This window comes from Lathamus discolor, chromosome 5, assembly GCF_037157495.1.
Source record: "Lathamus discolor isolate bLatDis1 chromosome 5, bLatDis1.hap1, whole genome shotgun sequence".
Classification (NCBI taxonomy): Eukaryota; Metazoa; Chordata; class Aves; order Psittaciformes; family Psittacidae; genus Lathamus; species Lathamus discolor.
In genome coordinates this window covers 11,172,244-11,197,709 of record NC_088888.1, presented here as the reverse complement: position 1 = coordinate 11,197,709, position 25,466 = coordinate 11,172,244, and the positions used below count along the sequence as shown (strand labels likewise).

General features: G+C 45.0%; 1 protein-coding gene across 1 annotated transcript in view; it reads right to left on the bottom strand.

Moving 5' to 3' along the window:
- Positions 1-6,965: 6,965 nt before the first annotated feature.
- EHD3 (EH domain containing 3) overlaps positions 6,966-25,466 on the bottom strand; it is a 30,549-nt gene continuing 12,048 nt past the window's right edge. Inside the window, exons 3-6 of the mRNA XM_065679737.1 lie at positions 24,557-24,654; positions 11,656-12,068; positions 10,511-10,675; positions 6,966-8,997 (exon numbers count right to left, since the gene is read on the bottom strand). Of these exons, the coding sequence (XP_065535809.1) occupies positions 8,470-8,997; positions 10,511-10,675; positions 11,656-12,068; positions 24,557-24,654 (1,204 nt within the window). The 3' untranslated portion in view covers positions 6,966-8,469. The remainder of the gene's footprint in view (positions 8,998-10,510; positions 10,676-11,655; positions 12,069-24,556; positions 24,655-25,466) is intronic.

Below are 25,466 nucleotides of genomic sequence, written 5' to 3'. Positions count from 1 at the left end.
AGTTGATACACTTGGCCAAACACGAGTGCAGTTGATAACTGCATTCATGTGTGAACTCATTTTTTCCTCTCTTAATATACACTTATCTCCCTAACAGGGTGTTTAAAGACATTTGTCTGAAACCCAGTAAACAATGGCCTTTTTCTCTCCTCGGACTACATTCTGTGTTTGCAGTAGCACTTCATTAGGAAGTAAATAGCTATTTGCTGGGGCTGTAAAAATTGCTCTTCCTCTCCTTGTACCTTATCTTCCTGGGCAGAAGTCAAGAGCCTCTTTCTTCCTCTCCTCCCCTTCCCTCTTAGATATACAATCGAATACGGATGATGCAAGGGGTATAATATGCCAGGTATTTTGCACACTCATCTCTTGGGAGCTGATAACAGCAGCCTGCCTCTCCTGGAAATGGCCTCTTGGCCTGCTCTCTCTTGCTGAAGTCAGCAGTTGCTTATAGGGCTGGGAGGTGCTTGTCTGCCTTGCCCTTCCAGCAAAGGACTTTGGGCAGGCAATGAGGTTGCATTTCTGATTATTCTTGAGGCTTTGAAGTGCCTCAAGAATGATTAACACTGTAAATTCAGTGGCAGGTCCGGTAGCTCAGCTGCAAACCTCCAACCAGGGTGGTGGGCTCCTTGGAAGGCATTCTCTTGGCTAGATGAGGGGGGAAATGGGCTGTGAACAGGTCTGACCAGCCCTGGAGGCCGTAGGAAGCCAGGTCTGTGGATCCTCTTTCCCCAGCAGTGTCCGAGTAGCTAAGGTGAGCCCACCAGCCCTGTGTCACCCCGACCTTGGCAGCCTTTCCATGTAAATCACAGCTCTGACATCGATGTTGAAGGTGGCTGAGCAAATCCGCTCCTGTGGAAAGGGGAAGGCTGCAGCAAGGCACATGCGTCTTGGCTGTGATGGTGGCCTGCTGCTCTCAAGGACCACGCCAGCTTCTGCTCGTAACTGTCCTCCTGAAAGGAAGCGGTGACAGGCTGCCCATCTGCCCTTATTTCTGTGACCCAAGTGCGATGAGCGAGGTGACCCATCAGAAACAGAAATATTTATGTCCTTCCATGATCTCTACAGGGCTGGGATAGAGGCAGCTGGAAAGGGCAATGTGTCCTGATCTGTCACATTAGCAGTTTATCATCTCCTGCTCTGCAGGGCTTATTTCTCTTCCCCTGTGAAGGAGACATCCGTGTTTCCTGCTGGCTGGAGAGTAGCTGCTGTGGGATGACAGGACAGATCCTCCATGGAGGCATGACCTGCTTTGAACATGCTCTGCTTGCAGCAGCCTGCCCGGGCAGCATGTACACTGCCTCTTGACCAACTGCAGCAGCTTCACCCCGTTCCCTGGTCTCACCTCTGGGCCTCCCTTTGTGCCTTTGCCAGCTTCTCCTGTGGCATGGGCTGGGAAGCCACCTCTGCTGTGTTGTTCTGGTACCTGACAGGGACTGGCTTTCTCCAGGGGGCTACAGGACAAGGGCCTTTACTCTTGCCCATCTCAGAAGGTCTTTGGGGTGTCAAGATAAGCACTTTCCTTCCTCATTCCTGCTGTGCAGGTTGGGTGAGGATCTGTACTTCCCCAGAGCCCTACTGAGAGGCAAAGGAGGACACAGCAGCCTTGAGAAAACCAGTTTTTATGAAAACCCACACACAAAGCCTGCCACTGCTCCTTCCAGGTTCTCACAAGAGACGTGAAACTCTGACCTTGGGTCTGTGCTGAAATGCTGCCAAGGCTGAGATGATGTGGTGAATCTGGGTTTGAGCTGTGCAGAGGATGGAGGAGGGAAAAGCCTTTCAAGCCTAGACTTTGCCACTTCATAGACAGCATGTGTCTCTTCTCTGCTGCTCTGCTGAAGTGCTATGCCTGAGGCTTGGTAGAGCCTCTTCCCCAGCATCCCCTCTCCTTATGACATGGGGAATGTACTGTAGGCAAAGGGCTGGAGCAATTCAATCAGCAGAGCTTTAAGGAAAGTACTGCTGCCAAACCTCACTGCCTTCTCAGTCACCATTCCTGGGAAGCGTTGGTGCAAGGGACACACAAAACTACCAAAACCCCATCACCATAAAGGTTGCATCATTGCACGAACAGCTTTGAGACAGTCAGTGGTCCACGGGCTATGGTTTGGCTGCTATGGGCCTGGATATTTACAAAGCATTCAACCATCACTACACTTGGTGGCAGGGCAAAGTACATACATAGCTCTGTAGAGAGCTAATTGCTGGTTTATAGCACGTACTGCCTGCCTGAGGCTGAAGCAAGTTTGAACCAGAGCTTAAAAACTATGTCCCAAAGCATTGTGGATTTTTGATTAAGGCTCCCTGTGAGACCTGGGGTTGACATGCACTGCTTGCCTAACTCCTGTTCTGTAAAGATCTCTGTTAGCTCCAGTGCATGTGAGACATCTCTAGGCAGCAAAACTTCTTTCCCAATTACTCTTCTGGTTGCTGGATGATTTATTGGCCCTGAGCAGCCTACAGAGCTCCAGACCAGCATTAAATGGCAACCACTAGATCATCCCCTTTACCCTTTTGAGGCCGCTCAGTTTCAGAAGGAAGAGTCAGGTCTTGCATGGCTCGGAAGGAAGGAAGGGATTTAGGTGTGCTTAGCTAATACATGTCGGTGGCTGCTGGTGGGACCCTGGGAAGCATGCTGCCATTTCTTATTATAGTCTAGTTCGCAAGCTTGTGATTTCTGTGCTGCTTTTATCCCTCTTGCAGGATGAGTCATCAAAGATGATGATATTAGAGAACTAATCTTCCTTTGTGGCAAATGGTGTGAGCACCCCGGTTTGCCAGGGGTTTGCTCCATGCTAGAACTGCTTTGATGGGTTAGGACCCATCAAAGGTTAGCTGTTATTGATGCTTAAGCTGCTCATGTCCTTTCTGCGTATATAGAGGAGCTGAAACTTCTCATTGGCATGTGCAGAAACTATTTACTGAGGGACTGGGTCTTTCCATGCTAATCAGGGAGCAATTCAGCTTTTGAGGATTTAATATGCCTGTTAGCTTGCCAGCTGGGACTCCAGTTACGTAGTTATGGTTCAAACTGGAGATGCCTGTACTATGTGAAGCTTTAAAGATGGTTGGATGCAGATAATTCTCCCCTATCTGTTTTGTGAATGGCTTAAGCATGGCAGGCAGACAGGAAGTGAGCTTTTGCACTGATACTTTTCCACTGGCTTTAGGGGAAAAGCTGTTAAAACTCTGCCTTGAAAACTGGTGGCTGAAGGAGATAAGAGAAGTGGCCAGAGAGCTTTCCCAGGGAGCTGCGCTTCCTTCTGCCATCACCTTATAAGGAGCTTCTGTGATTCTCATCTCGCTGATAGATGCGGAGGGTGGTAGGCTGAGTGATGGGTAAAAGCTATTTAGAGACAGTTTCTAGTTGGCATTTGCTTGCAGCAATCTCGTGAGGCACAAGGAGAGGAATTCCACGCATACGCCCTTCATTTGTTTGCACGATGGCACAGGCAAGGAGGACAATATAATCCAAGGCCTATAAATATCTCTCACGTCCATGTCTTCAGAAGACATTAATGGAGCCCTTGCTGACGCTTGTTTACACAACACGTAACTAGCTGGAGGAGAGCCCATTTTAAACCTAGCAACTCTCACAGTGTTTGACGTGCTCCTGACCAGCAAAGGCATCAGTGGAATGGGCACGCTGTGGACAACGTGTGCTGAACTCACCAGGGATTTCTCGGCCTTCGGGCAGAGAGGAATTGTTTAAAATGCATTCATTTAAATACTGGCTTCGTTACTCTATCCGCAGTGCCTGAAGGTGCTGGGAAGCTACACAGTGATTGACTTGCTGCGCTAGCCTTGAACTTCTTGGGATGCTGAGTTTCCAAACTAAGCCTTGTTTTCCCTCACCCTTGCACAGACTGGGAAGATGAGGAAAAGCACAAAGAAGGAAAGACCAGAAAACAATAGATACTGTATTATGAAAATTCCACTAAAATGACTTGGATATTGTAGTCATGCTGCTCCTCTGTGATAACTCAGTGGTGCTCTCGGTAAGTGTTCCCAAACGCCCACCTGTCAAGCAGTTGAGGAGCTTAGGACTTCTGCGTCTAGGAAGAGGTTAAATAGTCTATCATGTCCCTTGATTTGCCAAAGCCTAAATGTGGAGCTACCTAATCCCTCTTCCCACAACTTGTCCCTATAGTAAGAGAAACATTGACAGCTTCTTCCTCTGCTTTGTTTTATCTCGATGCAAGAGGTGTAGCCCTGCTGGGCTTCTAGGAACACTGTCAATCTATGTGAGGTCAACTGGCCCATAACTGTGTTCCCCAACCAAGGGTTGCTGTCATATGGACAAAGCATTAAGGCATAATAAGAACAAGTTAGAAGAACAGTTTCCAGACTGAAGACTGAATTTCACTGTTGTATGGAGTTTATGTTGGAACTTGAAATGATGGAAAAATGATTCCAACTTCTTGTTTGATTAGAAATCCCTCTAAACTGCAGCATGCTGGCTAAATTCCAGCTCACAGAAGTAATTGCCTTTTTCTAAACTACACACCTCCTGTGAAATCCTGTCCAGGAACTTTGTGTAATTACTATCTTTCCCTTCATATAAATGGTAGTGGAGAACTGTTGATCCAATCTGCCTATTGTTTTCCACAGTAGAGAACTTAATTTCCAAGAAACCCATCTATTGGCCCATATAGCTTGTGGGTACGGATTTTTCTTCTCCAAATCCTTCCCAGAAAGGAACAGAAAGAGAAAAGACCAGGTGCAGACCCTACTCAGAGGAAGCAGAAGGACGTTTTTGCTCTTCTGACCTTGTGGAAGCTCTTCTGTCTGTGGATGGACAGAGAGGGGCATGAAAGCAGTGAGTGAAACTTGCATGTCCATGTGATGGAATCCCCCACCCACAGACATGAGCAAATGAATAGGTTCCTCTGTATAACTTCCTGGGGAATACCTTGTTCAGTAACTGAGAACTGCTCTTACAAAAAAGGAAGCACTGCCGGATGCAGATAATACCTTTGGGAGCGTGGTTCTGTGAACCGGCAAGAACACGCACAGTGGACGTGGAGTCCTTGTGGGCCTGAGAAATCACCTCCTTGCTACACATGTGAGGAACAATACAAGTGGCTGGGATTGCCCAAAAAGCCGTAACTGTGAAGGGAAAATTAAAAAGAGAGGGTGTGCAGCTGCTGCCTGTGGGAAAGGGAGAGAAATGTAGGTCTTATCATGGCTATACCGGAGATAGGCTTCTATCTGTTGCATATAGAACCTCAGGGTGCTTGGGGTTTGGTGTGTGGGGTTGGAGCGTGGTTTTGGTTTTTGATTTCCTGGAGAGCTTTACAAAAGTAAAACTGGATAAACTTCTCTGAATATGGAAGACTGCCTGTAAACTGCCTTTCTGGAAACAGCCTCTCGAGGGGCTGTCCTGTTCCCTCTGTAACGGGGTTGCTTTGTCTCCTGCCCTGTCGCTGAACTACAGCGCAATCATGTTAAGTAACCGTCACTAAAATGCTTGTGTTGGTTTTTTCCCCTACAACACGGCTGGGGAAGTTGCACTCTGACAGCACAAGTGGTTTCTGAGCAAGTGTTGAAAGAACCTTCCCACGCTGCAGTAGTTTTGTGCACTTGGCCTGTGCTGGCAGAGCGATTTGTCCCACTGTCCCTTCTGAGTGAATTCTGCTGACACATCCTGGAGAGGCTGGTGGGGGATGTAGAGCTGGAGCCTCTGCACAACACACAGAGCAGATGCAGGAGCTGTGGCGTGTGCTGTAGCCCTGGTATGGGGGACTGCTGCTACCAGCAGCACAATCGCTTGCTCTTTCCTGTTTAACAGCAAGCCTTTTTTTTTTTTTTTGAGACTGCTAAAGAACAACTGCAGTTGGTGCAATGAAAACTGATCTGCTACGTGTGTTTTAGCAAGATAGCGGTTGGGTTTGTGAGCTCACATGTCCTATCAAGCACAAAACATCTTGTGCCCTGAAAGCCGTTTGATACCCATTACAATGAATTTTTGGCTTACCTGAGCACCTTGCTGGTATATACTGGAAAAAGACTAACAGACCTCGCCTGCCATCCCCTTTGAGGGAACCAGTTACCGGTTGCTTTTTAAGAAAGCTAGATTTCAGCATGGCATGACTGGCACAAGCAATGTGCCGTATGAGCAGGCATCAGAAAATCATGCCCACTTAGAGGAAGGGCTGATTCAGGGGACTCTTTTCAGCCTCAACCTGGAGCCAGATGGATGCCAGTTCCACAGAATGACCTGGACAGCATTAGCAGATAGCACACTGGTAATGACAGTGAAACTGGGGGTTACTGGGTAGTTGAACTGGAGTAAACAGTCACTGCTGACTTTCTAAATGTGCATTTATTACTTCTTACTCCCCACCCTATGATCTCCTCTCACCTCTCTTTCCTGTACAAATGCCAAATGGAAACTGTGCCAATCACTGCAGCTCACACCCTCTTTCTGTGTGCTTCCCCAGTACAATCCTAACTGCTCTCACTGTCTTACTCGTGCATCCCTCTGTCCTGTTCTGGGGATAACAATCGCTGTAATCAACACATAAAGAAAAGGCTATGACAACAAGCAAAATTAGAACCAGCAACATTACGGACCGGTGGGGTTTTTCGTGTCCTTTTCAGATCTTGATAAACCTGAAGCATTCTTGCCTGACAGGCAGGTGAAAACCCTTTCAATATATTCCTTTTCCTAATCATTTGGTGGCTACTTCCCCCTATATTGAACAAGGTGAGTGGTGGGTACAATTCCACTTGCTTCAGCAAGCACTGAGGTTGCGATTAGCCTGCCAGAAGAAAAAGGAGATGTTGCAGATGTTAACCAGTCACTCATCAGTGTACACCCGGGGCCAGCAGGGCTGGTCTGTATGCGCAGATTTAGGAATGTGCTAAGGATCATTTCCTCATTCTGCTGCATGTAGAAATAAGCTGCTTTTCCCCCCTTATAAGCTGCAGTTCATTTTGCTATGTAAAGAAATAGACAGATCTGGCCTTTCTTTTTTAATAATGTTTTAGGACCAGGGTACAAAAGAGGTTAATGCATTAATTTTTGACAAGTGATAAATGTACTGCAATAAGCACATCCTACATACACAGAATATATTTCTCTATATAATATGAACACAGAGATATAAAATAAGTTACACTTGTCTTGGTTTTTCATCACAGTAGGAGCTCAGCTTATATAAAGTGACAATAGGAATTGGAACAACACGCTGCTCCAAAGCAACAACAAAACCCAGAAGAGTGCCTCTGTGTGTTCGTGTGTTCAGGAAAGAAAATAGGAAATAGAGGGATTTCTGCCAAAATCAGGTCTTGAAAACAAAAACCTCAAGAGCATGAAAGAGGAGGGAGAGGGTCTCTTAGCTCAGGGCAGAGGTTCTGGAGATCAAGTGTTACTGTGCAGTGAGGAGGAAAGTGGGTGAAGGCTGTCATCTCTGCTACATTCGTGGGGGCACAGGTAGCAGAGCAAGCTCTGCCCTGTGCCCCAGTGCTCTCTGTTCTTATGATGGACCATCTACCTCCCGACAGTGACAGGTTCCTATCTTTACATTAAGAATGGGACCTTAGCTTACACTGTGCACAATGTGAGTAAACATGTCACTTCACAGGAATGATAAACACCACTGTTCAAAGAGAAAACACTATCCACTGGTTACGAGATGTTCAGTGAGCCTGGGAGTGGTGTTCCAACCCACCTGATGTCTGCCTCTAGTGCCCCTCCTTCTGCATCCCCTGTGGGGTGGTTCTCTTGGCCATGCCTGCAGAACTGATCTCCCCTGGGGACTGAAACAGGAGGTAGAGACAATTGGGAATTCTCAATGTCTGTCCCACAGCGAACAATGAGGAACTCCAGCTGCCCAGTTCAGAGCTGTTTCAGATTTTATTTTTTTTTTTTTTGTCTTTAAGGACAGGGAAACACTTGTAAAATTTGAATCTAACAGTAAACCAAGGCTCCTAAAAGTCTTAACTCTGGGATCTAGTAACTAGTATTTTAGTGTGGGCTTATGTCTGTCAATCAGGAAGTGCTCTTTAGTTTGGCCAATAGCTCGGAGACCTTGTGGTTTCCTCTTTGCTATCAAGATCTCTGTCTCCTGAAGTTTGTGAGACTCATTTAAGAGCAAGAGGGTGCAGCCAAAGCTCAGGAGTGATAGTGGCAGTTAGCAGGTTTCCATTAGTGCCTACTTCACTCAAAAAATGCAGCCCAATTGTTTTTCTTCTACTCCCGCTCATCAGATCCTCCTAATCTCAACATACTTTCCTTACCTTCATATTTACAGACTACACATTAGAAAGCAGGGATGTTACACTGGAAGAGTTAATTGCATATTATCGTGAAGGACTGTACTTTCTTGTTCTTTACTTTTTTTCTTCATACGACAAAATAAGTATAAATCCAAAGTTGATCTCACCTCTAAAGGTATAATTTAAGTAAACATGTTTTTCTAGATCTTTTTTCCCCCCATTCCCTTTTCCTCCCCCATGTAACTTTCACTCTGTTACTTTCCTTTTGGATGGAGGGAGGAGATGGGAAGGGAGCTCATTTGGCAGCTCATGACCTTCCAACTTCACTTTAATGAGATGATTCGCCAAGGCAAACTCCTCATCATCCAGCATGCCATCTTTGTCGATGTCAGCCAGTTTCCATATCTTGCCCAGCACCGTGTTGGGCAGCTTAGACCTTACCATCTCCTTCTTTGCATTGGCACCAGTTATTTTACCATCGACAGGTGAGAGTGTGTAGAAGATCTCATCGTACATGGGCTTGTCCCTGGCCACCACCCACTCTGCATCATCGATCCCTTCACCAGCGCCTTCGCCATAGCCATGGCCAAATGGACCATGCAAGGTGCCCTCAAAGGCTCCTCCCTTCACCATCTGGGTTGGCCGCTGTGACTCTTCCTGGCGTACGAGCACCATGAGCTGGGCGATGTCATTAGCCAGCATGTCTTCCACTGTCTCCAGCAGCTTGCTCTTCAGGGGCTGGAACTTGCTAAAATCCTGGGCTTGCAACTGATCCTTAAAGTGGGACAACACAGCAAGATGTGAGCAACATGGCCATGCACAGTGCAGTAACAGTGTAGAGTGGGATGACTGCTATTTGGCTCAAAAAAACCTGCTATTGCAGAGGAGGAGTGGGGAGCTCAGCATTCCCTCCTCTGATAGCCCTGCTCCTCAGCATGTGATGGCGAATCTCTGGCTGGCCTTGCTTACTTAAATGCTCTTTAAGCCCTACAGAAAATGATCTCGGCTCACAAAGGGGGGCTGATGTGGTACATGGTGAGAAACAAAGTGGTTTACCCAAAGGCCAAGACGATGGCCATATGCAAGTAAGACTCCTCCTTTCCAAGTTACATAGAAGCAATCTCCCTGTCGACCAAATTGTTCAAGGCAAACTGGTTCTGCAACTCTTGCTACATCCTCCAGCCAGTGCTCTGCTTTCCCTCCCCCTCTGCATTCTGGGAAGGAGATGTTACTCTAGGAAAAGACTGTTTTATTCATCAGCATGCAGGGCATCTTTCAGATACCATAAAGGCAGTAGTATGCCTGTAAAGAGGTGAGCATGTCTTTACAGCATGGCTCAGTCTGTAATTTTCACAGCTAAGCAAAAGTGCTTTGAGCAGGGCCTGCAGATAAGTCTCTTCTAAAAACTGCAAAACGACCTACAGCTTTATCCTTCACCCTCTACTTGTTAAATCCACACTATTCACTCCTTCTGGATTGGTACAGTTATTTTTAAACACACATTTTAACAAGCAGTGAATGGGATCATCTATTGGATACACTCCATAGATCTCATTCCCAAGAATTTATGGAAAATATACTTCACAAAAGAAAAAGAGCAGATGGGTGTGTTTTCCATAGGGAGCTAGTAATGACTTCAACAGCTAGCAACTCAGAACAGGTTTCTGCTTGGACTGAAGCCATGCAGCAATGTAGCAGTGTCCAGCATTGTCTGAATATACAATACGAGGCTCTGATCCAATGTTCTTTGAAGTCTGACTTGCATGAACACTGGGTCAGGTCTTAGCTCTGCAGAACAGAAAACCTGCTTCTCTCTTTAAAACAGAAGAGGGGCTTTAAGTTTCCACAGGCTCCTTTCTCTTTCTATATACAGAGCAAAGTAGAAGATGAAAAAAACGCAGCTCTTGAGGAGGGGGGAATATGTATAACTTTTTTGGGTTACAGTTTTTCTTTTAATGTACATTAGAAATATTCTTAGGCCTGGAAAATCTGTAAATGGAACCTGGAATTTAAAATAAAACCAGAAGAAATAATTTGCTGTCAAGTGCTATTCAGGCAGAGATCTGAGAAATGAAGGCAGCTGTAGCTTCACATGAGCTCTATGCGCAAAAATGTTCATGGCCAAATATAGCCTGCACACATTGCAAGGCCTATTTCAACATTATAACAGGCCTTTCCCAACAATCGCAACAACTAGTAGTGTCTGCGTGGCTTCTGTCATATACCCTGAGGTACTCTAATGCTTTCCTTGGATGCTTGGTGATCGGGCCAAGATGTCACTGCTTACCTGCATCTTTCTCAGATTAGGGAAGTCTCCTGGTGAGATCTGATGCTCCCGTTCAATCCGGGCATAAATGTCTCCCAAGTTGTTAACAAGCTCTTTCTTTTTATTGTCTTTCCCAAACACCGAGGGCATTTCCTTCTTTAGGGAGCTGATGATGTAGGCATGGACCTGAAGGGCATTAAATGATACAGAATGAAGGAGGTAAGTGTTAAAGAGTATATTGGAAAATTGTTCCCAGCAGAGAGTATCTGTACCCAGGACTCAACCCCATCTTGTCCCACCCTGAAGAACATGCTCAGTTCCTCAGCTTGCCTGTACCTACTGATTATTGCTGCAGTACTATGTGCTGCTCAGCTGTGTGTTCTACCTGTGGTAGGACAAGGTGAAGACAGTGTATGAGTCCTGGACATACAGTAACATTCATATGCACTTCCTGGAGGGAGTGGCGTGGGTTTTTTCTCTTTTACTGGGAATAGCCTTCCAGGGAATAGTCCCTTGCCAGTCCTAACCAAACACAGAAGTTTTTGGAGCTCTCTAGGTTATTTTTACTGTTTTAGTAGGAACACCAGTCCTCAACTTGTGACACTGTGTTTTCTCTTAGAAATGAAGACCCTTGCACAGAGGGCTTTCTAGGGATCTTTGACCTCTCTTCTCAATATATATGGGGTTATTCCTTGGATTCTGAGGGGCTTCATTCAGCTCATTTCAAATACCCAGAGATACAGCAGGCTTATGTGCTATTCTTGAGAGTCTCCGCCTTCTCTGTGTCCAGGTACTTCTCTTGGCTAAGAAAGTTTAGGGTAAAAGAGCTAGAGCTTACCAATTCCCTTGGTTCTGACATACTGAAAAGGTCTTAATTCTCAAGCTGCAACCACAGCGCAACTTTCCAGATCCCTTCAAGTGCTACCTGCTTTGATCTGTGGCTGTCTTTCTCACTGTAGCCTGTCATGACTGAAGCACCAAGAAAAGGAGGTGCTTTCTTCCTTGAAGTGCATAGGACTAATATGCTAGGCCTGAGTGAAATGGGATGGATAGAAAGTAGGATCCACCAGCTCTGCAAGCCAAACTGGCTGAAACCACTCCCCTAAAGCCTCCATACTGCAGACAGTCCAAACTGAATGCCTGGGGGATTCTATGCCAACACTCACCTTGGCCAACCGTGCTCGCTTAATGAGATCATTCAGCTTCCTCAGGGCTGCATTGCGGGGCAGGCTCTGGATATCCCTGAACAGGTCCTGCTCCTCTGCCTCAAACAACTTGCGGTTGTCAGGGATGAGCAAAGGATGGGACCAAAAGGAGCCAATGTAGACCCTGATGACCTCAGGAGTGTTGACGATCTTTCCCAGGGACCACATGAGGGCACCGTACACCCGCATCAGCTGCTGAGTCTCTATCTGGTCAGCCTTGTTGAGAACAACTCTCATCTTGTCCTCATGGTTCTTCAGGGCCTTGATGACCTCGGAGAATTCATCAGAGATGTCCAGCTTGTGTGCATCAAAAAGGAGAATGATGCGGTCAACCCGTTCGGCAAACCACTCCAGTACAGCAGCAAAGTCATAACCTGCAAGGGGTGGAGGAAAAGCTGAGATGCACATGCATGCGAGTAAAGAAGCCTACTTGCTGTACCGGAGCTAAGCCATCTGAGGGTAAGCTTGCAAAGAGTAAGCTGCCCCAGTAAGATCAGGTAGCTTGATAAAGGCAATGTGAAACATCATTCCTCATCAAAGGTGGAGATGAGGCATTGTCCTTCACACTGAAACACCCAAGGTGCACAGAGTTAAGGATGGCTCTCATCATCTTAAGAAATCACCCACAGAAATCCCGAACTTGTGCTACAGATGCTTCATTTAAATTCATATCACAAGGAAACTGCTATACTCAAACAGCTACTGCAGAAGTTCTGTATGTGGCAACAAGAGAGGTCTAGTTTCTGAATTACTGGCCATCAGCATAGCATACAAAAGCTGTAGAACGCTGGATAATTGCAGTACTTGTACCCAGACTGGTTTGAGATGCGTGTCTCTACTGCTTAATAACTCATGTGTTGTCTAGTTTGGCGAGACTGTTTATCCCATTCAATTCAAAACCCAGGATGCAAATAACCTGCCTTACCCAAGTGACCATCCTGCCATACCTCCTGCATGTGCACAGAGCAAAATTATTTGTGTTTACTTTGCTAAATGCTTGATGCTTAGCAGACAAGCACTGCTGTGAACACCAGAGGTGGACTCGAGCTACAAACTGTGGGTTCAAATTTCTTATGCCTCAGAAATAAGGATAATGGCTGCACAGTGTTAGACTTGGGTGCATCTCTAGGCAATACAGGGCATGATAGCGTGGTGGTGATGGTTTTTTTTAAAAGCCAGCAATAACAACAACAACATGACCTTCTCTCCTAGCTCTGTGGTGGCTTTTCACCTCTCAGCCTCACTGAGAGGCTGGTGTTCTCCCTTTGCTCTTTCAGGCTCTCTATGCTGTGCAATATTTGGGGTTATCTGTGTTGCCAGAGTGTGGTACTCTGTTAGAGATCAGGACAGAGCTTATGCTACTTGCATTCAAATCCTTTTACTATTTTAATCTTAGCTTTCATGAATAAATGTATGACAATTAGTTCAGTGCTCCTTCCTTTCTCCCCTTTCTTCTTTCTGTCCTCTTAAAAACCTAGAGGACACCCAGTAAATCATAGTCATTAGGTCAGAACTACAGAAGGAAGAACTGCTGAGCTCTGATCTTGATTTTTGCCACTAGACTTTTCCTTGTGACGAAGTAAACTGGGGTGGAATCCTGGCTCTCAAGTCAGATCAACTTTCTCTTCAGCTGGATAAATTGGTATTAAATGTTTGCTACTGAGAACTTACACAACTACAAAACATTATTATCAGGCAGAGTTTTGTTTTGGTCAGTTATAGTTTGTTCCTTACAAGAAAAGGAGTTTGGGGTGGTGGGGTGCTCTTGGATGTGAGCAGCTTGCTCTGCTCTTCATGGGATCTACAGAAATTGGATGGGAGAGATGTCTGTCTCACCAGTGGCCTTCTGCTCAGTTAGGACACTGGTGCCTTCTCTAGCAGCAGTAAGCAATGATGGGCCGTGGCTCTTTGCTCAGTTATGTTTGATGCTGAGAACTTCAGATAATGCAGAATTAGCATTATCTTTGACAAAGCCCTGCTGAGCATTCAATATATTATATTGATATCCATATAACTTGCCTAGTTCATCTGTCTCACGTCAGTAACAATCATGAGTCAGATCTTCTTACAACTGGAATAAACTTGGTCCTGCTTGCTTTCAGCTATTAACAGCCTTTTAACCTTAAATGTTCTCACTGTAATGAGCTCACCTCCACAGGTCTAACTGCTTATTTGCTGTAAAGCCATGTGTGCTGACTCCTTCCCAAATTGCTCTAAGAGCACTAGCAGCATGACAAAGTCAGTACAGATACCTTATTTCACGTGGACTGCGTTCAGGCTGTAAGTTGCTGCTCTGCACACAGATCAGTGAGTTTGCAAATGGGGACCACTCTCCCCTTTCAATGTGGCATATATAGCCACACCTAATGTTCTGTTCTGCTTGGGCTGTATTGGAAACCACTTAGCATGACAGGAGAGTTTATTCTTCATATGCAGAGCTACACAGCTTGCTTTTTCACCATGGAAGCAATGAGTCAGGCTGACTTTGTTTGGAGATGTTTGTGCGTTTAATCTCGTCAAATCTCATTGACTGGGATGCTTTATTGTCAAGCTGGCATGTATTTGCATGGCACCATGACTACTTCCAGCTTTTTTCTTGAGGGGATCAAGGGGAAAACAGTCATGCTCTCTAAGGCACACTGCAGTGCTACAGTGATGTCCTGTCACAGATCATGTGGATAGTTTCCCTCTGATAGCAGAGGAACAGCCAGTTAGCCTCCCTGTGGTTAACAGGGGCTGGGATGAGGTGGGGAAGGTGTCTGTACCTATAAAATGTGGCATTGTAGTCTTTGTATTAGCTGAGTGCTTGGGAGACTGACCATAGCCCTTTGATCTGTCTTGGTCTCAGGATTATAGCAAAAGTATCTTTAGGTGTTTAGCTCTGATTTTTATCACGTATCAAGCCTGGATCCACAACAGCGCTTAGAAGGTATCTGTTCTGTGAGCTTCTCTTTTCTATTCACCAACAAAAAAGTTACTCTACCCAACAAAAAGAGGGCATTAATATCTGCTCAGACCTCTTGTATGTTTCCAGCTGCTACAGTAACAGTCAATCTCAAAGGTCCCTGTGGACTTCATTAAATGTTTAGAATTGATTATTAGACTTTCTTTCCCTGCTTCTTTGGGGAAATTCTCCTGACAGCTGTCCTGCATACCGCCATTGAAGAGAGAACAATGCCCTTGGGAAGTTACACTTGGGGTGATGTTTCAGAGCAGGCAGAACAGTATGGACTCGTCTGCATCCCATACTGAGAGAAAAAACCAGCTCATAGATTCATCTTGTATGTCCGGCTAGCTTTGGCACTTAGGGAATGTGTGAGACCTCTCCTGTTGGTTCCTAGCTAAGCAAGAAACCTCTCTGTGCAGTTCTAAGTATTCTCTGGTATAGAAGTATCTGTCAGGAAAACCAAGGTGTGTATATTTTGTTAAGTGATGATACTTTAGAGGAAAATTATCCTAAGTGTTGTATTGTTCCTTAACATGTAGTATGACCTGCAGAAAGGGCAGGTGGGACAGACCTCTGTTTACAACTATATTCTTGGAGTCTGACTGTGATGGTGTTTTCTCACACAGACAAGTGCCTAGAGAATTGCTACACTAGTAATTTGCAAGGCTGACTCTTCAGTTTTGCTTTTAGCACATAAAGGAGTAGATTGTTCCTTAAGCAAAGCTTTCATTTTCAGATGGTTCTTCAATAGCATGGAGAACTGACGATGGTTTTGCCTGACTCCAGCCAGAGCTAAAGGTGCTCAACACCTGAAAACACACAAAGTTCAGTCTGTAACTAAATCTAAGCATTATAACCTTGCTTTAATTTCCATCCTATTACCCCTTTTCATTTCACAGGTGCATAAGGCCTAACTTTTTCTTCTGGCAGAGTATCAGTGTGTGAGCTTAGACCAAGAATTGATCTTGATCTATAGTCAAATTAGGAGTTTCTGAAGTATTCCTTTGCTCATTCCACTGCAAATGTCTTATGTTTCTTCACGCCTTCTTAAGTGTTGTAGTGTTGCTAAGGCCTCTCACAAAAGCAGCTGATTTGGCAGTGTTTCAGTGATGGGTGAAGCTATCCACATAACACAGCAGAGTTTTATTCTAAAACTACAGGGCATTTGGGAAGCCATCTGCTTGCCAAGCTGCATAAATGCAAAGCCATCATTGCAGGGAAGTTCAGACAAATGAAAAGGGCAGAATTTTCTGCCCAGTAATTCCTGTCTGTGGCTGCACTTGCATTTCTGATGAAAAATGATGCACACTTAAAACATTCTCTAGTATCACTGCAGCTTTTGCAACCTCCAGATAAGGTGAACATGAATAGAAAATGAATCCCAAGCATACAATACTAGGAGGACAAAAGATGAAGATGATAATAACTTTCTTCTATCAGATGGGTTGTTTTTTTTATGGGACAGATTTCCTTTTGACAGCGTGAAAACGACTCAACAGCTTTTAACTCAAAGCTGACAAGTCAGTGGCTTTAGCATAGAGAGAAAATGATCTTCTTGTAGACACCCTGCCACCTAGACTCCACAAGGCAGACTGGCTTAATGAGTACTTGTCTGTGCACTACTGGAATACCTGGCAGTATGCGTTTCACTAAGATCTGGCAGGATTATGCAATTACATTTCTGTCAAGTCAGGCCAGGCATGATACAGCCTTTATGCTGACTGTGGGAACACAGATGATACCTGACCCAGCATAAAATCTGCCAGGCTGTAACATTTCAAGCCAATTTAAACCAGGAATGAGTGTGCATGTATTGGTTCAGCATTTCTCACCATGTAGCTACACTGGTTGTTTTGTTTGGTGGGTTTTTTGGTTTGGTTTTTTTTTTTCTTTGGCTGATGGTAAGCACTCTGGATTTCCTGTCTTGTGAAACTACATCCACAGCCCCCGTGGTAGTGGAGTTAGGTGTGATGAAACAGGTATAGTAAGATCAAGAAATGCTGAAAACCCTAAAGATGCTGCTTTGCACCAGGTATCTCTCAGCTTGCTGCCACTACTGCTTTAAATTGTGCTTCTGTTTTCAGTAGTTGGCCTATTTCCTGCTGAATTTTAGTCACTGGGAGCTCCCTTTTCACTCTTTTAAAGCTGGTGCTATCCAAAGGTTGAATATTCACCAGGCAGCAGCCCTCTGTAGGGCAGAATTTTATGACCATGTCCCTATCTGTCAGGACAGATTGGCTCTGTATCTGAGGACAGCATCAGAAGATGGGATAGCTGGCATAGCAAATGCTGACTACCTAGAGAGGGAGCAGCTTTTGAAGATGAAATGAATGCCTATTCCAGGAAGGTAATGACTTTATCTGAATTTTAAATTGAGTAATAGGGTTTGGAGGCTTAGTCTATCTGGTCATGGCGATGTCCTGCCTGAAAGCCCTTCGAAGACAACTACATCATGGCAAAACAAGCAGACGGCCCACACTGGAGAGGGAGAATGTGCCAGGAGGGGCAGGTGTTACCCAAGTGTGACAGATGGCTGTAAGCAAAGGAGAAGTAAGGCAACATGATGGTCAGAAGAGGAAAATGAAGGAAGGAAGGAAGAGAGGGGGAAGTGACACATCCCTTTGAGGACACACACAGTGAGTGGGAAGCAGGGTAGGTAGCTGTTTTAAAATCCTGGGAGAGATGATGCAGCAGAGAGAGGAGGGTGATAAGGAAGAATGAGATGAAACAGCTAGGACTAGGTGGAAAAAAATAGTGATTTGGGCAAGTGTCTCTCAAGGTGGGAGCCGGAGGTGCCAGGAAGGAGAAGATAGAAGGGAACAGGAAAAGCAAGGGATGAGTATTGGATATACCTCACTGCAGCTCATCCTAAACTGTCTTTGTAAAATGCTGCCATACTCCTCCCTGAAAGTGGCTGCCTTCCACAGGGATATAGATATTCCTGTAATGTATACCTGTGGGTGTGTTGGGAAGTAGACAGAAGTCCTTCAGCAGGAAAAGGTTTCTGTGAATGTTACATCTCGTAATTTCTGAAGCAGGCCTCAGATACTGATCACTTCTGCCTTTGTTTATGCTCAAAGAAATAATCTGTCCTGGAGCTGCTGATTCACAGCACTAGGAGCTACTTTCTCCAGCCAGTGCCCTGCACCTCCTTCTCAGTACCAAGAACCAGTGGAAATACTAACATGTTTTGGAGACTTAGTTTCCCAAAGCCAAGTCAAAAGGACGCAAAGCACACAAAACCTACCTATGTTCTTGGCTAGGAAAGATGACTGGGTGTCATATTCCTAATGTTAACATTTACATTAACCAGTACCTGGACTGGCAGGCTTTACCTTTCATGTTTCAGGGCCAGGAGCCTGACAGGGCTCTTGCTTTATGTCAGCAGAAACTGAATGAAATCTCACTAGGCATACTGAAATCATGTGGAGCAAAACTGAGGATAGCATTGTCCAGAACAAAGTTTCACTGTAACATCCTGTTTAGCTTCTGTGTCCACACAGCAGACCTCTTCCCCTCTACCCTTTACATGTTTATGTCTTTGTCATTTGTGACAGATGGACTGAGAATTTTCTGGTACTTGGGCCAATCCAGGAAACAGCTCCTAGGCATGTTTTGAGACCTCAGAAGGCATTTGAATATAGGCTAAGTTTTCCAGAGTGATCAGTACACAGCAGCACTGAGCAGCTGGAATGCCAAGGAAGTCTTTTTATGTCCAAATACAGAGTTCTCCCAGTACACATAGTTTAAATCTAGGGAGAAATCGTATTTGAAAACCTGACCTGAAATGGCCATCAGTAACTGGTAGCTGCTACCAGTGACCAGGAAACAGTCCTTCTACATTGTTACTCAGTGCTGAGAGAATACATGATGAGCATCTGATGCAAACTGATGAAATACTCATGGGCATGACTATCTTTCCTTGATAAACCAGACCCTTAGGATATTGCTGGAGTGCACAGGAGATGATACAATGGACAAATTGAACAGCTGTTCTAAAAATCAGACTTGTTACACAAATTAAGTGCTTGTATATGTTAACAGGAATAAGAAAAAAAAAAAAAGCACAGCCCTTTCAATCTGTGCACCATTTAATCTCTGTTCTTTTGCGCTATTTCTTTCTCTTCCAGTTCAGGAACTGCAAAATATAGCACTGTTTCCAACTGAAACCATGAAGACAGCCCCTCTCCCTAAACAAAATCATGGTTTGGTCTTTCCAAAACCCAAACACAGTCATGAGGTTTTCTCTGCACCCTGCTTACAGGTCAGAAGAGTTAGGCTCACAGCTTCATATATTTCTATGAGTAAAAAGAACTGTGCAGTTTTTCTGCTCATTCTTGGGTTGCTTTCCGAGGAAGCACAGAGCTGTGTGACTGCAGGAACTGAGCCTTTCAGTGGTACAGTGTTTGTGAGACTGTGCTAAAATCAGGCAAGTTGGTGGAGAGGCTGCCTCACTGCAGCAATGAAGGTGAAGGGGGAAGTTAAAACTAAGGGGTGCACTTTCACCCTGCCAGGCGGATTGAAATACAAAATATAAGCAAACATCACCAGTAGGGAGTATTATAGCAAATATTTGAAATGCCTCCCTTTTAGAGGCTTTCAGGGTGGATGCTTTCAGTTGTGTATCATACTGTTGCTAGCACACATGACAAGGCTCTTTAGAAAAAATATTTTCTTGTTGCCATTGTACCCTAAACAACGTCACATGAAGTGGGAGAACATCGATTCCCTTGGTATTTGCCCTTCCCTTCCAAGCATGGCTATTTGAGACACAGTCAAGTCTGAGAGCTCTGCACTGCCCAAGACTCTTGCCATTAGCATTTTTCTTCTCACTGTCAGGCTTCTGAGTGACTAAATATCCCTAGTGCTGAAGCTGCTGGTCACTTGGGAATTCTCCTTCCCAGGAGGCACAGCAAGCAAAGTGTGTGGGGCTTTTTTTCGTCTTGGCTATGGGAAGCCTGGGCTGTACCGCAGCCAGTAGAATAGAACTGTGGAAGGCTGGAAAAAGGCTGGAATAGCGCATACTGGCAAGAAAGCTGATGGGAAATGATGCTGTCAGTCCTGACCTGTGGCTAGGACCCTAATGTGGGGAAAGGGGGAGGTGACACGTATATTGCCTATGTACAAATATACATATATGGTAAAAATGAAGTAAGTGTTCAGGATATATTCAGGAAGTATCACCCTGAAACAGGGATCACATACTGCTTGGCTGAGGCACCACTGAACCTGGCAGACTTGAATCTGCCCAGCCCAGGGCATGTGCAGGTTGAGACTCACAGCAAAGCATGTCAGGCTCAGCCCCCCAGGGATAGTATCACTACTGAAGAGCACGAATTGCTGTTATCAGGTGACTCAATTAGCATGGCAGACTGCGCAAGATGATGAATTAGAGAAAGTCCGAACTCCTGAAGTACTACATGACCTGACCTGTGGTCCTCTCCTTTATCCTCACTCACTTCAGTAGTCATTCCGTCCTCCTCTTCCCTCCCAGCAGGATAGCCTCGGCTCATTATGTGACACCAGAACAGTATTTTGCAAGTGGGTAGCACCCATATTATAAAACTCAAAGCAGACAAAACTATGTTGTTTTGGTACAAATAACTCCCCTGTAGGCATCTCTGAAGCCTGCTGTTGCCTCATGCTCAGCTGGAAACAACAGAAGGAGAAGGTCAGATAAAGGAATACAATGATTAGTTCTTTAGGTGTAGACACAGATCCACGCCCCAGTATGTGAAAAAGACTGGAAGAGAAATGGCTTTCCTTCAGGCAAGGATAATACAAAAGCAGTGAAAGGCAGGATGCTTTAGGCCATGACATCCTTGGAACACTTACCACCAAACCTGTAAAAACTAGGGGTCTAGCTACCACACCTGTGACACCATGGGTGCCCATCATGAAGTACATGAAACACAGCTCAGTAGGACAAATCACTGCAGGCAGCTCCTTAACTACCCTTTTTATCAGAGCCTGGGAGCAGCAGCAGCTGTGTTAGTGCTGGTGATCTCATTGTATGCCAAGGGGATGTGGACTTCAACTATGACAGACTGCAATGCCCTCAACTGCTTGACAGGCCTGAACTTGCAGGTCTGCTACTGGGAAACTTCATGGGCTGCTGTGGGAGGAAGGTGGCTCTTATGATCATGTAGTGGTGTACTGGAAGAAAACCAGTGCAGAGCTCTTTGAGAATTATACAACACTCCTTGGAGGAAAGCTTGCATTTGCAAACCCCTGCTGCTAGCTATAGGATGCTGCCTGCTTGCAAGCACTAACACTGGTGCTTCTGCACACTGTCCACAGGGGAAGGGACTGCGTTATCTGTCACGTTAGTCCTTTCAACAGCAATAAGGCAATGAATTTAATTCAGAGTTGAGTTCAGCCAAATAAAAAGCTTTAGAACCTGGTCTTGCCCACTGAATCACTGCTTTAAACCCACTTTCCTTGCTCCTGCTTCTTGAAACATGGATGCAGTAACAGGAAGAGCTACTGCCTTCAAAGTCAGGGGTATAAAGCTGCCCTCATGGATTGCTAAACTTTGATACCATTGGCGCTGTATAAATTAGCTAACGCTCTTGATGTCTAATGGGAAAGGAGACAGACTTGTGATGTTCCCAGTGAGAGGAATTTCCTATTTTTAGACATGCTGCTAGTTCTCATGGGATGACAGGCTGGGAAAGCCTGCCACATCTTTTGCATCTTTGCTTTTCCTCTTTCTGCTTTACTGTCCACTCCCTTGCCTGTCCTTATGTCACAGGTACCCCAGTCTGAGGGTCTTAAAACCCACTACTAGAAAACAATAGGGCCATGAAGAATGCCCCTGTTCCCAGCAGTTAAGAAACTCCAAAGTACCTCTTGGGAAACCTCTGTGAAATTCCCTCAGGTCTTGCTTCATTCCCAAATGAGATCTGGGCAGTCTGGGAAGGTTGTGCCCAGTGACAGGACAAGGAGCAATGCCCATAAACTAAAACACAAAAAGCCGCACCTCAACATGAGGAAGAACTTATTTGTTGAGGGCAGCAGAGGACTGGAACAGGATGCCCAGGGAGGTTGTGGAGTCTCCCTCTCTGGAGACATTCCAAACCCACCTGGACACATTCCTGTGTAACCTGCTCTAGATGGTCCTCCTTTGCAGGGTGGTTGGGCAAGGTGATCTCCAGAGGCCCCTTCTAAACCTAATGATTATGTGATTCTGTAAAGGCAGGTGCACATTTTGCTGTGTCAGCAGGTTTTAGTACTGTCTTCTGCCAAGAAACCACACTATAGCTCTGTCTGCCTTCAAAACCAACTTGTAATGAGGGCAGCTGGCTCATAAGCTTGGTGGTAGAGGCACCAGCCTCACCACTTTTTCCTATTCCTCTTCCATGGGAGCAGGAGGGTGAGCACTCCCTTTCAAACACTAGCCTCCTTGAGATAAACTCAAGCCAATGCCTGGCAGCAGCCCTTCTTAAACATAAGCACCTCAGCATAAGCACCTCAGCACACTTGAATCTTTCTGCTCTCTGGGCTGGATCCCCTGCCGAAAGAAACCGCTGGAGTTCTGCCAGCTTCAACAAAGCTATGTTGATTTAAACCAAATGAGGAACTTGTCCTCTAGCTATTGAATGAAAGGCCATCTGACATGGTCTACAGGACCATTTCAGGTTGTCCTGGATATAATTAGTGACTTAGCAAGATCCCACCTACCCTGTACTCTGAACTGCTGTGATCATGTCAGCTGACTGCCAAGTTGTGACAGCCCCCTTATCTTATTTGAAATGTAGCAGAGCAAATTCCTGGGATGGTAGGATGAGCAGAAGTGGCTGTGCTCCATCTAGAGTTCTCGCCTCCTGGCAAGAGGGTAGAATGACCACACACTAGTCACAGGGCCAATACACAAGCAAATTGTTGCATTAAGGACAGAGAAGTTGTTCTGGAAGAACTCGTCCCATGTGCTTGAGGCAGTCCTACAAATAGGTATAGCACGCAAAAGCTTAGAGAATTAGGACTCCCCTTTAGCCTTCTCTGCTTATGAGGAATGTTCCCTCAGTTGTTCCCAGATGTTTGGAGAGGCATTACTGGCTTGGGTCAAAGTGCACCAGTGACTTTCCTAACTTAACAGCTGTACATCAGCATTTCTGGCATTTACTAGATAGAGTAGCTGTGGGAATTGCAGAATTGTTTAGGTTGGAAAAGACCTTTAAGATCATTGAGTCCAACTGTTAACCCAGCACTGCCAAGTCTACTCCTAAACCATGTTCCTAAGTATCTTTGAAATACCTCAGGGATGGCGGCTCCACCACTACCCTGGGCAGCCTGTTCCACTGCTTGACCATCCTCCTGGTGGAGAAATTTTTCCTAACATCCAATCTAAACTTTCCCTGACACAACTTGAGGCCACTTTCTCTTGCCTTATCACTTCTTACTTAAGAGAAGAGACAGACACTCACCTTGCTACAACATCCTGTATTATAGAGAATGATAAGGTCTCCCCTCAGCTTCCTTTCCTCCACGCTAAACAATCCCACTTACCTCATTAATTCCTCACAAGACTTATGCTCTAGAGCCTTCTCCAGCTCCGTTGCCCTCCTTGGGACAAGTCTTTGTTGTAGTGAGGTGCCCAGAACTGAACATAGCACTTGATTTGCAGGCCCAGTGCCAAGCACAGGGGTATTTTATCTTCCTTAGTCCTCCTAGCCAAACTATTTCTGATACAAACAAAGATATTGCTGGCTTTCTTGGCCACCTGGGCACACTTTTTGCTGAAGGGGGGGAATGTTTGCACGCCATATTTTTCAACCTTCTGAAGGCTTGTGCATCTTGCTACCTTGTGCAGACTGCCTGGAAGGAATTTTTATCCTCCAGCAGTGCAGAGAGCCACGTTAAAAAAGCCTCAGTGTGAGTTTTCAACTAACTCTAGCCGTTCTTTACAGCTTTACCGATGCTTCTTTAGCTAAGGTCCCTGTGGTGGAAAATTCCAGTAAGACAAACATGACCTGGCTTTGTGCAACGTCGTTGCCCAATTTAAAGTGAAAAGGAAGTTTTCAAGAACAATTTCAATTCAAAGGAGTGTTATAGAAGTGGGAAAAGCATGAGTCATCAGAAACCTTATGAGACAGAACACCAAAATACGGGAAAGGCCTTAGAACTTGGGGTAGAGCCTGTGCTGCTGAAACTTAATTGTGCATTCTTAATAGGCAGTGTGAATGAGAATTAATCTTCTCCAACTTCAATGCTGCAATTACTACTCTTGGCTTTCTTCCAGTGAGATGATGCATAGCTACCAGCTTTGTCTAAGGAACCTGCAAGAAATGTGAACTATGCCACTTTTACCTTATGGAGTAATAAGTGACTACAGATGTTAGATTTGAAGTACTGAGATTTTTCCCACTGGAGAGGGTCAGCCTGAGACACTCAGAAGTTCATTAAGACACTGTGCTAGTCATCAGATCCATTTAAGGTGTCCAAGATTTCCATATTCCCCACTGCAATGAGGAACCTGGGTGCCAGTGACTCTTAAGCCCAATCCAGTCCTGTGCTAGATCTAGGAAGACTGGATAGTGCAAGAAACCTGCCAGGAGGTCAGCTGGAAAGAAACCAGATTGATTGTTATGGCAGCCTTGCTCATCAATAAGTCACTGAAAGTAAGTGTTTCTGCAAAGCAGATAGGTATTAATTGACTCTTTCTGATGGAAATCTGTTCCACTGGGAAATACTGGACTGAGACACAGGTACTGATGACCTTGTCAGCAACCTTCCCTGAAAGCATTTACATTTTCTATAGCAGATTACCAATGCCCCTTTGGACTTGGTCTGCAAAGTCATGCTGTATCTCAGAGGTTTTCTGTCTACAGCTTGTACAGGTTGAGGTGAAACTCATATACGATCCCTTTGGTTTTCACTCCTGTCATGTGGAAGATAACTGAACTTGGGACTTACCTCTGCTAATTCTCTGTTTTTCTCCAGAAAGGATTCCTGGTGTATCAATGACGCTGATGCTCTCTAACACAGGATTTGGTAGCTGGGCACAAACAAACCTGTGTGAAAATAAATGTGCTTAAAATAAAAGCAAAAGCTATTTATGACGTTCTGAACATCACAGACAGCATGGGACAAGCCAGGCTTTCTTATCACTAACAAGTCTTCAGTCTGAGCTTGGAGCTGTTGTTGATTTAAAGAAATGACAGGGAAGCCAGAAATGAGCACTTTCTCTATTTTGCTGCTTCTAGAACATGGGTCTCAGTCATGATCTAAGACAGGTTTTTTTATGTGGCTCCCGTATTGTGAATTATTAACGAAAATGCGGAAATCCAAATGTTTTCATTTGCTGTTTAGATTTTAGCAGAAAGTGGTATTTATTTTTCTTCACTTAAGCATTCCCTTGCAGACTCCTGAACACAAATGAACTGAAATAAAACTAGTTTAGAAATAAATTGACAATGTTATAAGATTTTTGTTCTCTTTCAAATCTGGTCTTCAACAGACAAAGTGTTCTGTCCTTGGACCACGGAAATCCTAAAGCATGGGCAGCATGAGATCTCAAGAAGTTGCTTAGTCTATCCTCCTGCTTCAAGGCAGGATTAATCAGATGTTTATTTAAAGTGTTCTTCAAATCCGTAACAATGCAAACTCACCATTTGCTGGGAGACTACTATGTTACTTAATTATCCTTAGAGCAAGCCCTCTTTTTCTTAATGTGTAATCTGAATCTCCTATGCTACAATGCCTTTTGGTCTCAAACACAGCAAATGTAGAAAATTATTTATTTTCCTCTCTTGTCACAATATGTTATTATCATCCTGTCTCCCTTCAGGTCTTTCCTCTGAGTGTTTTTTGTAGGTTTCCCCTT